This window comes from Lissotriton vulgaris, chromosome 12 (assembly GCF_964263255.1).
Source record: "Lissotriton vulgaris chromosome 12, aLisVul1.2, whole genome shotgun sequence".
In the NCBI taxonomy this organism is placed as follows: Eukaryota; Metazoa; Chordata; class Amphibia; order Caudata; family Salamandridae; genus Lissotriton; species Lissotriton vulgaris.
This window is the reverse complement of record NC_141700.1, coordinates 681,082,738-681,098,634: the sequence shown is the minus strand read 5'-3', so window position 1 is coordinate 681,098,634 and position 15,897 is coordinate 681,082,738. Positions and strand designations below refer to the sequence as shown.

The window sequence follows — 15,897 nt, the reverse complement described above, 5'->3', positions numbered from 1 at the left end:
CATTTGTAATATATTTGTATCACTGTTTTTCATAGATAAGGAATGGGTCTCACAACCACTTGTGATAAACTATACAGAATATGGTACTTTTAAACAGACAATCTATCACACTTTTGAACTGTTTTAGAAAGCAACACTTGGTGAATGATTATTTGTAAAGATGATAGAAGCCGGGTATCCCAGAAACAGCAACTTTATGTTCAGGCCATCCCCTAAAAAGCAAGGATTTTCTCCCTGCCTTCAGTTTACAACAAAAATATATTTCAACTCCACACTCAACTGATCTAAAAGCGCAAACACAACGATAAAGTAAACTAGTTTGAAAACATGGAACAATTAACTTTCCTGGTACAATTTACCAGCAAATATTATTTTATTTATGAGCAAATTAGTCAATAAACCAATACGAAGACACATACAATAATAAACCCAAGATCATAAGGGAATGACCCTTTGAACCTCTTCATTGTACCAATGCCTAGTGCAGGGTGTTTCTGGCCGGTAAAGAGGATACAACAATGTTCTGATGCCTTTTTCAGGAGTACAGAAGCCTCTTAGCAGGCCAAGATGGCAATGCTAGATCACACATAGTTAGGAAACTTTGGGCTTAGTTTTCAAGGATATAAAACTATTACAAAATCACAAAAAACATTGACGAATTGTCAAAGGCATTAAAGTGACAAATCAAATGGGTTAAAAAATTATACCCAACCTCTATGAATTCACAAGAGAGTTTCATTCCACACCTTATGGATCAATGGATAAATGCAATTTAACAACTGAGGAAAAGGCCTCCATTTCACATCTTAAAACTGAAGAAGTTCTATTGAAACCGGGTCACTGTTGGCATTGGGTACTGAATAACTGGCAGTTTTTGATAACAGCGGCAAACCTTTATCTTTCAGACATTGTACTGCAGAGTGAAGTACATCAAAGACGAACTGGATGTGCGGATAGTTGATAATCTAGGTTAAGGCTTCATTTCACACTAAAAATTAGGGGTGTGGGTTGATCAATCTCTACTGTTGAACTAGAATGGGTCCTTGTTAAAGTACAGGTCTTCCCTTCACTGAAAAACTGCTTGCTCTCTGCCTTGGAGCTAGAATGAGTCCTGGCCATAGTTCATCAAAAACTTTCTAGGGCTTTGCTTTTTGTATAACACAGTCCAGTTTGTTAACCGATGTTGGACTTTCCTTAGTTAATTGTCTCAGCTTTAATTTTCCTTTAATTTACTTGAATAATCTATTGCAACCCAGAGGCAAAAAATACATTTGTTCTCTATTTTAAAGTCCACATTAAAAGAAACAAAAAAAAGAGCAATTCATCATTATTTCTGAAATGATTGTTTTTTCATGCAGCTGTTTCTTCATTCAAAGTCTGCTGTTTGTCTGAAATTGAGAGACCAGGTTGAGGACCTGTTCCGAAGCTTCTATGTGTTTGGTGCGCAAGTATCGCTCACTGTTGCTGCTTGTGTCATCGATGAAGTAGCGATAATTCACCATCATCCCGCAGGAAGCTGTCACGCCCCGCGGGCTTGTGTCTGCCATCCAATTTATGCGCCACAACACAGCTCCATTCTGAAGGTGAAAATTTGCTACTGGATTTAAGGCAAATCCGCGGAGCTTCTCTCCATATAAATACCAGGCGCACAGTCTCATCAGAGGTGACTCAAGGGCTTTTATTAATCTTTCTGACCTCATCCATTCATTATTCGCAATTAGACGCTTTAGTGTCTCAGTGATGGGCTCCCCAGTTATGTCTGAGATTTCCTTCAATTCTGACTCCGTGAATAGCTCGCTTCTACCCGCATCCTTCTTCAGGGATGCCAGGACACCCAGCAACCACTTGGTGAACCCCGGGATAGGTGAAAGACTTGAGAATTCCTTGAGATCAGAAAACTCCGCCTAAAAAAATAAAAATAATGTTGAATTGTTTTAGATCCCTTGACCAGAAACTTTCTTTAATAAGCAGTTTTAGATATGTCTGAAAAAAGCATTTAAACAAAAAATTCATGACAAACAACTTAGCTGCAAAAATTCACGTTTGTGACACAATGACAGAGAAGTTGGCAAATTCCATGAACTTAAGACATGTATTCTAACACATTAAGGATCTCTACAATACATACTGAATACCTTAATTGGTGTTGGCAGGCCTAGCGTACTGTTAAATTAAATATTAACTGAGTTCCTTTATCAGAACGGTGAAATTATCTAGAGTATTCATGATATAGTCATTTGTTACCAAATTTAAATCTGCTTTACTGCAAAGGTGATGGGAGAGAAAGCAAAGGGTAGACACACACAATTAAAGTAAGTGCTCACAGCCCATGAACATGGTTCCATTTGAATAGATATTTCAAAGAACAGTTTACGATTGATTACTGATGTTCTGGAAATATTTTACAACATTTCAAAGAATAGTTCTGCCTTTCCCGTTTATCTGAACATTTCTTGTATTGAAGGGATTACATCAATCCCCTCAAACGAGACCAGTCGCAAGCTACAGTGAAAAAGGCACTACAGAAATAAAAGAGGAATTTACCACTCAAAGTTTACTAGAAATAAGAAGCCCCGCAATATGTAGTCGTACATTAGAAGAGTTGAATGACATACTGCTTGGCACCCACTTGCGTCTCAGTGTGAATGAAAACATTTCTATAGGGCTATTCAACTCTAGTCAAGGAACCAACAAAGACCATGAAAAGACAAGAGCGTTAAAACTCATAAAAACCATGAATTTCATTGAGCCATACTGGACCAACATCCTCAGCAGTGGGAGTAGGTTTTACACAACTGAACTTCACACTGTGAAACCTTTCCCCCTATTTTGACATTCTTAAAAACAGGGAGGACTAAGATGCCTACATTCCCACTTCACAGTTAATACCAAGTCATTTTTTTTCTCATATACACCGGTGCTCTTTCAAGCAGAATATTGTGTGTTAGGCCCAGTGTAGTACAATTAGTTTCTAAGGGTGTGCCATCCTGCATCTGGCGGTTTCAGGACACTCGGCATATGGGAGAGAGTGTAAGCAGAAATACAGAGACGCAGTCAGGCTTGGTAGATGGGGTGAATCAAGTGATGGTTCACAGGATTAAAGGACTAATCTGGAAATTGATACAAGAATACATAAAGACCACAAGTGCTGAAGCTATCAAAATCTGAATGATTAAATTAATAGCTTGGTCGAGTATACTGTCACCCACCGAGGAAACACTACCAACCAGTGGCTGCTAAGGTGTTTGCGGCAAAAGGACAAGCAAAACCGTGACTCTTAGAGGTGTGCAAAGACTTTATTCCAAGAAGATCTGATTATTTTTTATCGCAACATCTTGAAAAGACGAGAAAGCCAGTCAGTCAAATCACTTTATTCGATCTAGTTAAAAGATAGATCATAAAAGTACTTTATAACATGAACTACATTTCCACAGTTATTAAATATAAAACTACAATGAAGCACAGCTATGAACATGGAAGCTAAAACTTCACACGAGGGTCCGCCAAGCACTCAAATGGTGTCTTAAGTTAATACAACATGTTGCGGTCATTCTATAATAATTAAATTCATGTTAGTTCATTATATACATAATTTCAATAAAATGGCCTTAAAAAAGTTAAACATATAATCTGTTAAAAGGGTTAAGATAAACATTTGGCCCAGAAATAATAGAGAAAAATTGAAATGTAATTCTAAAAATTGCTATCAACATAAATGGGTAGGAGAATTGGATAAACGTTTCTACCGAATAGATCTTCAAGTCATTATTGACAGACAGAAGTAGGACGCTACACTGTAACACACACAATGATAGACAGCATTTGAACTAAATAAAGAGCAGTGGGACATTGTGCAAATGTGTATTTCCCTATTAGAGGGAGGATAAATCTTTTGTGGTGCCCCGTTAAAAAGTTTAAAAAAGGAGCAAACCTGACATGTATATTTTCATCACAAGTAGGCCTTGTCACTGAAAGTTCGACCAGAAACCATCTTCACATCCTCCATCACTTTGAGGCAGGTTTCTAATGATAGCGGCAAACTGATGATCTCATTTGAGGAGGGTAGAGTGGGGTATCTTTTCAGGACACTGCGGTGGGCTCCAGTCAGACCCCATTAGGATACAACAGCGTACTTCACAGACTGCCCTTTACCCTTATTGTTTTGTATGCAGGACTTAAATGAGTTCACAACACAGAAGTAATACATAGGCAGAAGACTGACCTTGAACATTACGCTTAAGCACACCATTGTCTAAATGTAAGGAGACACGGTACCCAGCAAACTGCCCATGGAGGCATACAGGAATTTGCCCAAGCAGTAGATCAGAAAGGTATCCCATGGAAATTCCTGATATCATCCCATAGGGATGCTATAGCAACAACATTCTATGTTACTTTTTTTAACCATAGGAAGAACTGAGATAATATATATAAAATGGGGGTGAGAGGCACCAGTAGGCTATATATATGCACATGCTCGTCAGAGCAATTCAACCGGTTGGCACAGCATCGGCAGTGAGACACTTTGGCGGAGTGTACACAGTGGCACAAGAATGAGTACAGCTCAATATGGGGGTTAAGTTCAATAGTGTGTTGGACACCTGACACTTGTCAACCATGGTTTCTACTTGATCCCTCATATGTGTCGCACAATTTAGCTTGACTATTATACTCACTCTATCCCGTTTTGCATGCCATTTATCACGGCGTCCTTACAAGGGCTATAGATACTGCCCCAGCATTTGAAGTTGTGCACGTAACCTTCTGATGAGAGATTACTGTGTATTGCAGCCAGCTTGTGTGTGACAATTGAACATACGCAAATTGTATAGCTTGTTTCATCTTACTTAAAATATTATGGCACATGAATAACATTATTATATCTTTCATTTGTGATACTTTTGTATTGAATTACAATTGGACAATCATGGCACACCTACGTGAAAATGATAAACATATTGTTAGACCTGACACCCTTGGCGTGGTTTTCCCCCATCTTTTTGCCTCTGCCTCCTGTATTTTTTGATGCCGTGCTGGATTTCGTTTATGCTGGTTTGGATGCTTTGGACACTCTGCCACTGCTGATCAGTGCCAGAGTGTAAGTGCTCCCTATGTAAATTGTCATATTGATTGGGTATACCTGATTGGCATATTTGTATCACCATGAAGTCCCTAGTAAAGTGCACTGTGTGTGCCAGGGCTGGTGATGACAGATGCTACTAGTGGACCTGCAGCGCTGATTGCGCCACCCACATAAGTAGCCCTAAAATGGTGTCTCAGGCTTGCCACCGCAGTGCCTGTGTGCAGTCAGTGGACTGCCATGTCCGCCTGGCCAGTGTCCCCACTGGCTGGGCCTAACCCTTCCCTGTCTGTGCACATCAGTCACCCCTATGGAAGGCTCAAGGTAACCCCCTGGGCAGGGTGCAGTGTATGGGTAAGGTAGAGCATGTACTAGTGCAGGTAACATGCTCTGGTAGTGAGCAGCAGCCCTTTTGTGTGCTCACTGCTGCAAGGTTATCTTGCTCCTTAGACTAACATGGGGGAGACTGGTCCCAATGGATACCAGCCTATCTTCCCATAGGAACAAGATGGGACATAAGTGATTGATAGCCCTGGACTCAGAATTTAATGACACATCTTTTAGGAAAGGTTGTTTTTAAATTCTGTGTTTGAGAACAGTACTTTTAGAAAGTGGCTGTTCTCTTGTCTAACCTTTCTGTGTGTCTGGGCCTGCGTGTGGATTGAATGTCTGGTTTGAGGGTGACAGGGGCTGGGGAACCCCCAGGAGGTTGTCTGAGTCAGCCCGTGGTTGAATGACTGCATCTGCAACTAGAGTGGTGGGAGGAGATAGCGCCTGGGAGTGAATAGGGCTGTGCCTGCCTGCCACAATGCTGGCTCCACCTCTCGCTGGGCGACTGTCACCTCTGCCCCTCACACTGAAAGGAAGAAGGAAGCCAGGAAGCCCAAGGGCTCCAGCAACACCCAGAACTGGTTTAGACCGGGCTCAGGGCCCACTTGCACAAAGACTTCAAAGACTTTTAGGGGTATAAGAGAAGGACCCCTGACAACAGAAGATTAGATTCTACAATCAAGAGGAACCTCTGCTGGAAGAAGGACCGCTGAAGAACTGAAGGAAGATTGCCTTGCTGTGTGCTCGAAGGGCTGACCTGTTCTGCTGTTCAACTGAAGCTGAGGAGAAGAGGGACTTTGCTGTGTGCTGTGACCTTCCCTGCTTGAACTACACAGACTTTGCTGTGTGCTGTGTCTACTAACTGAATCTCCAAGGACCTGAGAAGAGCTGGCCTCCTGTCCTGGAACCCAGGATTAAAAGGTTCCCAAGCATTGCCAAACTGCTGTAGAAGATCGTGTGGTGTCTTGGCCCCAGCGCGTGTTTCTGACTGCGGGCCGTGGGAGAAGATCGATGTGCTCATCGGCACATAGTCTGGAGTGACCGGAGGATCGTGTTGCCTCCCTGTGGCAAGAATCACCCTCCACGCACTGGTGGCCTTTTGGGCGGTCTAGTTACGACCTGTGGCCCTGAAAATCCATTACCGCCGTTTCACCGCCGCTGCCCGGGGCCAGAAACACCCTTCGAAGTTTGCCGTTCTTGGCCAGAGCTGCGGAGACGGAGAACGAAGCCGCTGAGCTCTCTTTGGCCCAAGAGAACGAGCCCCCTCAGTGAACGCTGCGCTGGGATTGGCCCAGCGTTGCCGCGTCATCACCGAGGCCACAACCTGATTGGCTGCCGGCGTCTGCATTGGCTGACTCCCGGGTGTCTGCAGGGGCTCGTCTGAAGAGCCGCAACGTCATTGGTCTGTGCCCTGAGAACCTCGCCGGGAGACACCGGAGCTGCGTTGGAAGTGGAAGAGTGACCCGTCCTCGCCGAAGGAGCCACGAGCAACGCAAGTGTTCTTACTGCCCCCGGCCTGCCGTCCCAGAATCAAAGTGCCAGGTCAGCTCCCCGCCGCTCGCTGGATTGTTGAGAGCGGGCGGAGAGCTGCCGGGACCGGCTGGGGTTTCGTGTAAGGCTTCTCTCCCGCCAAGGCTGCCCCAGCAGAGTATCATGGTGAGGCGCCCTAGTAGGGCTGGCGCAGAGTAGCGAAGGGCTGATTTTGGGCCCACAATACAGAAACCTTGCTTTGGTGATACTTTTAAGTGACATTGAGACTGATTCTTTTGAAAGAGTGAAACCTTCCTAAATACTAAGTGCAACAATCACGATTTCGTGCAATATTGAACAAGAGCAATCACCTTGTAATTGTTTATTTCGTTTTACTGCTGCAACTAGATAAAGCTATATTTTTACATATACACCTGTGTGGTCTACCTTTGTGGAGTACTGTGGAATTATTGTGGTGATTGAGTGCAAATACCGTAACACATTGCTTTGAGGGTAAGCCTATCTGCTCGTGCCAAGCTACCTAGGGGGTGAGCAGGGGTTACCTACTGTGTATATCCTTTTACCCTGACTAAAAGTGAGGGTCCCTACTTGGTCAAAGGTACTTACCTCCGCCAATTAGAGACCCCCAGTTCTAACACATATGAATTGCAACATATTCCAAGATGGCAGCCATTGTTATTATGTTTTGAATGCATTGTCCTCTGTTTATGTTCATGACTTGCAAAAAAAAAAAACCTTTATTAACACGTTCGATGCACGCACTCACTTACGTGATCAAGGCTTTTCCTAAGCCGAAACATGTAGTAGGTGTAAATAAACACCCTTGGAAATTTGATATGTTGGCGTTTCTTCGGTGGCTGAGAGCGGAACGATTTTGGAACTATGTTTATAATATATATATATATATATATATATATATATATATATATATATATATATATATATATATATATATATATATATATATATATATATACATATACACACACATATATATACACACATATATATACACATATATATATACACATATATACATACATTTTCACCATGCATTCAACAATGCGCCGATGCACTCCCTCCAATTAAAGTTGTCTATCCAAATTTGTTACGTGCAGGATTATTTATTTCATACTAGCACAGTGCGCCAAGAAAAACCCAACCCGTTTCAGCGAACAAATCACCTTGCTCACGGGTAGTGAGCTCCGTGAAACAGATCCATTAAATAAACAAACCAATAAAGTTACCTGAAACACCAATGTGTCAAATAAACAAAGGACTATCATTCCCAACAAGTAAGTCGGCCATCTTAAAGAGGTAAAACCAATCGATTATTATATATTGTTAGTTACCGCCCCCACAATGCTGTATGAATACAAACATAATGCTATTCACAGCCCAAATGTCAGAAATAACAATCAAATAAATAAATCAAGGTAATTTGATCATCCTTATTTACGCTTGCCGTACACGTTACTAATATACTAGATATGCAATCGGTTTTTCAAACATTTCATTTCATGTTGCAAAACCCACCAATACACTTTGTTCTGTCATATATACACTATATGGTCTATAAGCAGCTTGAGTAAACACAGCAACATAATTCTATGTTTTTAACGTACATCATTTTTTCTAGACTTTGTCATTTTTTTCATCATTATATTAGATGGAAAGCTAGAGGACATTCCAAACACTCAAGTGGGTCGCTGCTGAACAGACTCAATAATTCATAATGGGAAAAACCTATTCCATCAATCTTGCAATATATTCACAGGTTATTAGTTGAGTCACTAATCTAAAATGTCTATCACCATGACGTATCTTCGCCCACGTGGGCAGGTTTCCAAATTTTCCTCCTAGCAAGCCAATTACAGAAAGCTCCTGCTGCTGTTATCTCCCAATGAGATATACCTGGACAGAAAACAAAAAAGGGGGTGAGAAATGGGGGGTCGTTTTTAGAAGTCAATCCATAGTTAGGAATTCAAAATGAATGAATATTTAGTACGTGAATTTAAAAACATGTTTAAAAACTATTTCAGAGATAATACATTGGATGCTTAGCGATTTACAATTTACAATAAGGAGAAAGACTGTTAGGTATCCCTGCGTTGCTACCGAATGACCATACACCATATTAGTTAGAATAAGCTTTTTAAGGTCATTTCCAGGAGCCCAGAAAAACCAAAAGGAGGAATATCGAAATGCGAAAAGGGGGAAAAAAAATAGTCCCCCAAATGCCACAATAATTCCTCTTCAGAATTCAATCTCCCTGGATCTTGGTGTCCAGGTCTAAAATATATCTGGACTCCAATTGACGCAACGTACGTATTCTGTCACCCCCTCTCTTCATAGGAGGGATCCTGTCAATTAAAAAAACGTCAGTAAACTGCGATTGCTTTTGTGAAGTTCCTCAAAATGCCTAGCAACTGGCAATAGTTGGTCTCTGTTCTGAATTGGAATGGATTGGAATATATTCTTATATAGCGCAGACTGTCACCCTACGAGTATCCTGGCGCTTTGATCAAAAAAGAGGTTAGACCAGTCAGCAACTAGTTTCAAGCATTTAAAGAGAAGGGAAAGGATCAAACCCTAGGGAAGAGCCATGTTTTAATGTGCTTCCTAAACTCGAGTAAGGAGTCCATTTGTCTAATATTCTGAGGAAGCTTGTTCCAAAGGAGAGCGGCGGTCACACTAAATGACCTTCCTCCCATCCTGGATCGCTTAAATCTGGAAGTAACCAACAGACTGGCACTTGAAGAACGAAGTTGTCTTTTGGGATGGTACCAGGAGAATTTTTCTTGCAAAGGGATGGGGCCTATGTCATGTACCGCTTTGTGGACTAAGCATAGTGCCTTAAATTGGACCCTTTCCTTAATAGGCAGCCAGTGAAGTTCCCGCAAAGCATGTGTGGATGAGGCGCTGTGATGCCTATTTAATGCCATTTTTGCTGCTGCCGACTGGACTCTCTGCAACCCCCTGATGATATATTGTGGAGCTCCCAAATATAGGGAGTTGCAGTAGTCCAGTCTGCTAAGCACTGTGCTTCTCACCACCATCGGACGCAGTTCTTCCGGTAATAGTGGAAGCACCTGACGCAGCCCACGCAGCACCGAGAAACACACCCTGACAGTCTGTTTAGCCTGTGATTCCATTTGGAGGTCGCCATCGATTAGTACTCCCAGATTACGTACTGTATCAACTGGTATCAATGGTTCCTCCTCCGGAGTTAGTCTCAACTGGAGAGGAAAACGGTTGGGCATCATAGCAGAAGAACAGAATACTACCTGCGTCTTACTACAGTTGAACTGGAGGGAGTTTTCTCTGAGCCAATTGGCGGTACTACGCATGCATCGTTGGAAAGTGTTCACAGATACTGCATGTTCGCCTTCCAGAGAGAAGGCTAACTGAGTATCATCGGCATAGTTTATTAAATCAACTCCAAAAGATTTAATATTAGGAAACAGCGGCTGAAGGTAGATATTATATAATATGGAGCTGATCGCTGAGCCCTGCGGTACCCCATACACTACCGGAGTTTTATTGGAGGTAAACGGTACCATAGACACCGTTTGATGTCCCAAATAGGAGTTGCAGCCACTGAGGGCCTGCCCTTTCACCCCTATCCTTTCCAGTTTCTTTACTAGGATAGGGTGGCTAACCATATCGAATGCTGCCGACGTATCGAGAAGCACTAGAACAGATGCATTCCCATGGTCGGCATGCACAGGTTATCCAGCATGGTAGCCAAGGCCGTTTCCGTCCCGTGCCCTGGGTGGAACCCAAATTGGTCCCATTCCAGGATTTGACTGCCCTCCAAAAAGTTGGATAGTGTCTTGCTTACTGCCTTCTCCATGATTTTAATTGGGAAGGGCAGCAGAGAAATGGGTCCGAAACTAGCCGGTTTCGTTGGATCCAAAGATTGTTTTTTAATCAAAGGAGTTACCACTGCCTGTTTCCACTTCTCCGGAACTATTCCAGTCTCCAGAGATTGGTTGCAAATTTGTCGCAGCCAGGTAAAGGTTCCTTGTCCGAATGTTTTCCAGATTTTGTGGGGCAGGGGGTCCGTGGATGATCCTGAGGACACGGTGTAGGCTAAGTTAGTAAAGGAGATGTCGGTAAAGGTTTGAAAATTATCCAGGGTCACTATTTGCTCCTGGTTCTTAACCTCCGCCTCATAGGGGCTATTATCTACTTCATTATTGCCCGTGGGGTGAAGAGTGCCGACAATTTTGACTATTTTTTTCGTCAAAATAGGAGGCAATGTCCGCACACAATCTTTGTGTGGCCACCACATTATTATTAAGGCAGGTTGGTGAGGAGAGCTCCTTCACTATCTTAAATAGGGCTTTCGTCCCATTTGAGGCCTGGATAATGGAATTGGCATAGAAGTCTGCTTTGGACCTAGTAATGAGCTCCTTATATTTCAGTTATATTGTTCTCAGCTCATTTTTGTCTGATGGCAGATATATCTTCCTCCATTTCCTCTCCACCTGTTTGCAACACAGGTGTAACTGTTTCAGACCTTCATTGTACCATGGGGCTGAGACTCTCTTCCAATTCTTTAGTTTCTTTATTGGAGCCGCCTGGCCCAGGATTTTAGTTATATAAGTGCAGTAGGTATTGTAGTTTCCCTCAACTGTATCAATGGGATTGAAGTAAGTTACACCTGAGGGGGATTTCAAATTTTTTTATTTTCTCGAGTTTGGACCATTCTCTCCCTCTCCGGTACGTAACTGGGGGTTGGCTTTGTTCTCACGACAAAGTTGTTTAATCTTAAAGAGAATTAAAAAGTGATCGGTCCAGTTTTGAGGGGTTATGTAGAGGACTTCAGCCTCATCTTGATTAATAAATAGAAGATCAAGCATATGTTCAAGTATACGTTTTTTGCTGCAAAAATAGTACTCCCCACATATTTTTTCGCGCATGGAAATATCAAGACACATATGCGCCCCTTGGAACTCTTTTTTCTTCCTGGTACTTTTCCAGAGTTATTGCTTCCCACCATTTCGACACTTTCTTCCGAATACGTTTCTGATATTTAAGATGTACTGAGGTAGGTAGTTTAGGATGGTCCTTAGCCTGTTGTTGATCTCCTGATTTCACATACATCGATTGAGCTCTGAGTCTCCTACGTGGCTCTGTCTCTTGATCCATACTAAAGGCTCTTAAAAATGTTCTGGTGCTTGATTAATAGTTGGTACAATTCAGTCCATTATTCCTGCTACTGTTGTGTACATTACAAAGAATGTGTTCCCCACGGAAGTCATTCAGTGCTAATCGGAGGCACCCGCTTTCAATCCAGTCTCACCTCTACCAGAAAGAGGTAGAAGGTAAAATGAGTAATCAAGCCATTGAATTTTGGGATTTAAAAATTAAAGTGCTAGACAATAGACTGGTGACCAAGTTGTATCGTAAGATCACCGCAGGCAATACTCTGCTACATGCAGACAGTGGACACCCTAGATCACTAATTCACAGCATACCCTACGGAGAATTCCTCCAGGCGCGGAAGAATTGCAGTACAGAAAATGATTTTGTTCTAGAGGGAAACTGTATGACAGCGTTTTTTGGAGAGAGGGTACCATCAAAGTGTTGTTAAAGAGGCATTTTTGAAAGCAAGTAAACTGTCACATGCTGAGCTTTTGATACCTAAAGACAAGCAAACTGAAGAGAAAAATATGGCTGTGAGATTTGTCACAACCTATCATTCGAACTCATGGCAGATACAAAAAAGTTTGAGGAAGCACTGGAAAGTTCTTAAAACTGAACCAACTCTGGAGGATGTGGTGGGCTGTACTCCTAGTATTACATATCGTAAGGCTGATTCACTGAAGGAGAAACTGAGCAAAAAAGAGATATCATTTGTCCAGAACAAGAGAATGGATGTTTAAGGATTCTTTACATGTATGTCATGTAAAGCATGCAAATTTAGCTCCAATGTCAAAAGTGTATATTACCCTGTGATTGACAAACAAAGATATATTGGTAAACATCTTTCATGTCTTTCGGACTACTGCATATATGTCTTGATATGTCCATACACGAAAAAATATGTGGGGAGTACTATGTTTGCAGCAAAAAAAACGTATACTTGAACATATGAGGGCAATTTAGAACAGAGACCAACTATCGCCAGTTGCTAAGCATTTTGAGGAACTTCACAAAAGCAATCACAATTTACTGAAGTTTTTTGTAATTGACAGGATCCTTCCTATGAAGAGAGGGGGTGACAGAATACGTAAGTTGCGTCAATTGGAGTCCAGATATATTTTAGACCTGGACACCAAGATCCCCGGAGGATTGAATTCTGAAGAGGAATTATCGTGGCATTTGGGGGACTCGTTTTTTTCCCCCTTTTCGCATTTCGATATTCCTCCTTTTGGTTTTTCTGGGCTCCTGGAAATGACCTTAAAAAGCTTATTCTAACTAATCTTGAGTATGGTCATTCGGTAGCAGCACAGGGATACCTAGCAGACTTTCTCCTTATTGTAAATTGTAAATCTCTGAGCATCCAATGTATTATCTCTGATATAGTTTAAAACATGTTTTCAAATTCACGTACAAAATATTCATTCATTTCGAATTCCTAACTATGGCTTGACTTCTAAAAACGACCCCCCATCTCTCACCCCCCTTTTTTGTTTTCTGTCCAGGTATATGTCATTGGGAGATAACAGCAGCAGGAGGTTTCTGTAATTGGCTTGCTAGGAGGAAAATTGGGGAACCTGCCCACGTGGGCGAAGACATTTTAGATTAGGGACTCAACTAATAACCTGTGAATATATTGCAAGATTGATGGAATAGGTTTTTCCCATTATGAATTATTGAGTCTGTTCAGCAGCGACTCACTTAAGTGTTTGGAATGTCCTCTAGCTTTCCATCTAATAGAATGATGAAAAAAATGACAAAGTCACGAAAAAATTATGTATGTTAAAAACATAGAATTATGTCGCTGTGTTTACTCCAACTGCCTATAGAACATACAGCGTGCTTATATATGATAGAACAAAGTGTATTGGTGGGTTTTGCAACATGAAATGAAATGTTTGAAAAACCAATTGCATATCTAGTATATTAGTAACGTGTATGGCAAGCGTTTATAAGGATGATCAAATTACCTTGATTTATTTATTTGATTGTTATTTCTGACATTTCGGTTGTGAATAGCATTGTTTGTATTCATACAGCATTGTGGGGGCGGTAACTAACAATATATAATATTCGGTTAGTTTTACCACTTTAAGATGGCCGACTTACTCGTTGGGAATGACAGTCCTTTGTTTATTTTGACACATTGGTGTTTCACGCAACTTTATTGGTTTGTTTATTTAATGGATCTGTTTCACGAAGCTTACTACCGTGAGCAAGGTGATTTGTTCGCCGAAATGATTTGTTCGCCGAAACGCGTTGGGTTTTTCTTGGCTCACTGTGCTAGTATGAAATAAATAATCCTGCACGTAGCAAATTTGGATTCACATTTTTAATTGGAGGGAGTGCATTGGCGCATTGTTGAATGCATGGTGAAAAAGTATGTAAATCAGGGCGACCTTGGACCCTGGGATGCACCTCTGTCTGAAGTGTCATGGCATATTAGAGGAAGAGAAACGGTAATATATATATACGGTAGTGAAACTCATATGCGGCGCACAGTGACCGAGGTATGGAACTTTTTCCTTTATGGCATATTGCACCGGCACCGAGCTAAGCAATTTGATGTTTTGCCAAGATCGGCACTGAACATTGAAAAATTAATGAAGAGGCAATATTGGAGCATTATGGGATATGTAGTCCCCGCATCCTCATGAGAGTGAACATTAACAATAAAGCCTGATAAAGGAAACCGAGAATCGTGACTCCATTTGGGGGTAATTTGAATAACTGAGTGAAAACATGGTACTACCTTTTGGCGAAACGGAAGATGGTGAAAAAGGAATAAGAACAACACAAACAATGAAAACCTAACTGCCTCTTTAAATGTGTATGGACTGTTGTCCGCCCTCAGTGTCTTTTAAGTTACGTTATACATATACAAAACTGAACGAACCCATCGCAGCGAACCAACTATTGGCATATGATTAAGACTCAGGGAGTCGAAACGCGTAATGCCTGTTTCCTCACCGAATAAAGAAATTTTGCAAGTACTACTGGTGTGGTCCGTGTGAAGCTGCTAGAAGTGGTGTTTGTTTCGTGTGGAGTAAAGTAGGTGTTTGGCACACCTGAGACGGATCCCGACCCGAGAGGTAGCGGTGCTCCCTTGCCAAAATTTTGTGGAGGAGCTAGCGCTATTAAGGAGCACCCACCGGCTGTAATACTGAACGCTATCGAAGCTTAGATGGAAGAGGCCCCCCTCGAGAGGCCCGCCTTAAACTTGGTGAATGGACTGTTTTCCAGCCAGGGTTTGCAGATGGAATTTTCCTATGCACGGAGTACTTGGGAAGAACTGCTTGAAAGGCGAGATTGGAAACTGGGAGTCACTCCGATGGTAGTGAAACTCATGTGCGGCGCACAGTGACCGAGGTACGGAACTTTTTCCTTTATGGCATATTGCATCGGCACCGAGCTAAGCAATTTGATGTTTTGCCAAGATCGGCACTGAACATTGAAAAGTTAATGAAGAGGCAATATTGGAGCATTAGGAGATATGTAGTCCCTGCATCCTCATGAGAGTGAACATTAACGTTAAAGCCCGATAAAGGAAACCGAGAATCGTGACTCCATTTGGGGGTAATTTGAATAACTGAGTGAAAACATGGTACTACCTTTTGGCGAAACGGAAGATGGTGAAAAAGGAATAAGAACAACACAAACAATGAAAATCTAACTGCCTCTTTAAATGTGTATGGACTGTTGTCCGCCCTCAGTGTCTTTTAAGTTACGTTATACATATAAAAAACTGAACGAACCCATCGCAGCAAACCAACTATTGGCATATGATTAAGACTCAGGGAGTCGAAACGCGTAATGCCTGTTTCCTCACCGAATAAAGAAATTTT

The 15,897-nt window shown here is 41.8% G+C and overlaps 1 protein-coding gene across 1 annotated transcript in view; it reads right to left on the bottom strand.

Annotated features, from left to right (window-relative positions):
• Positions 1-336: 336 nt before the first annotated feature.
• Positions 337-15,897, bottom strand: part of MLYCD (malonyl-CoA decarboxylase) — a 444,184-nt gene continuing 428,623 nt past the window's right edge. The window contains exon 5 of the mRNA XM_086945881.1: positions 337-1,904. Coding sequence (XP_086802007.1) covers positions 1,371-1,904 — 534 coding nt within the window. The 3' untranslated portion in view covers positions 337-1,370. The remainder of the gene's footprint in view (positions 1,905-15,897) is intronic.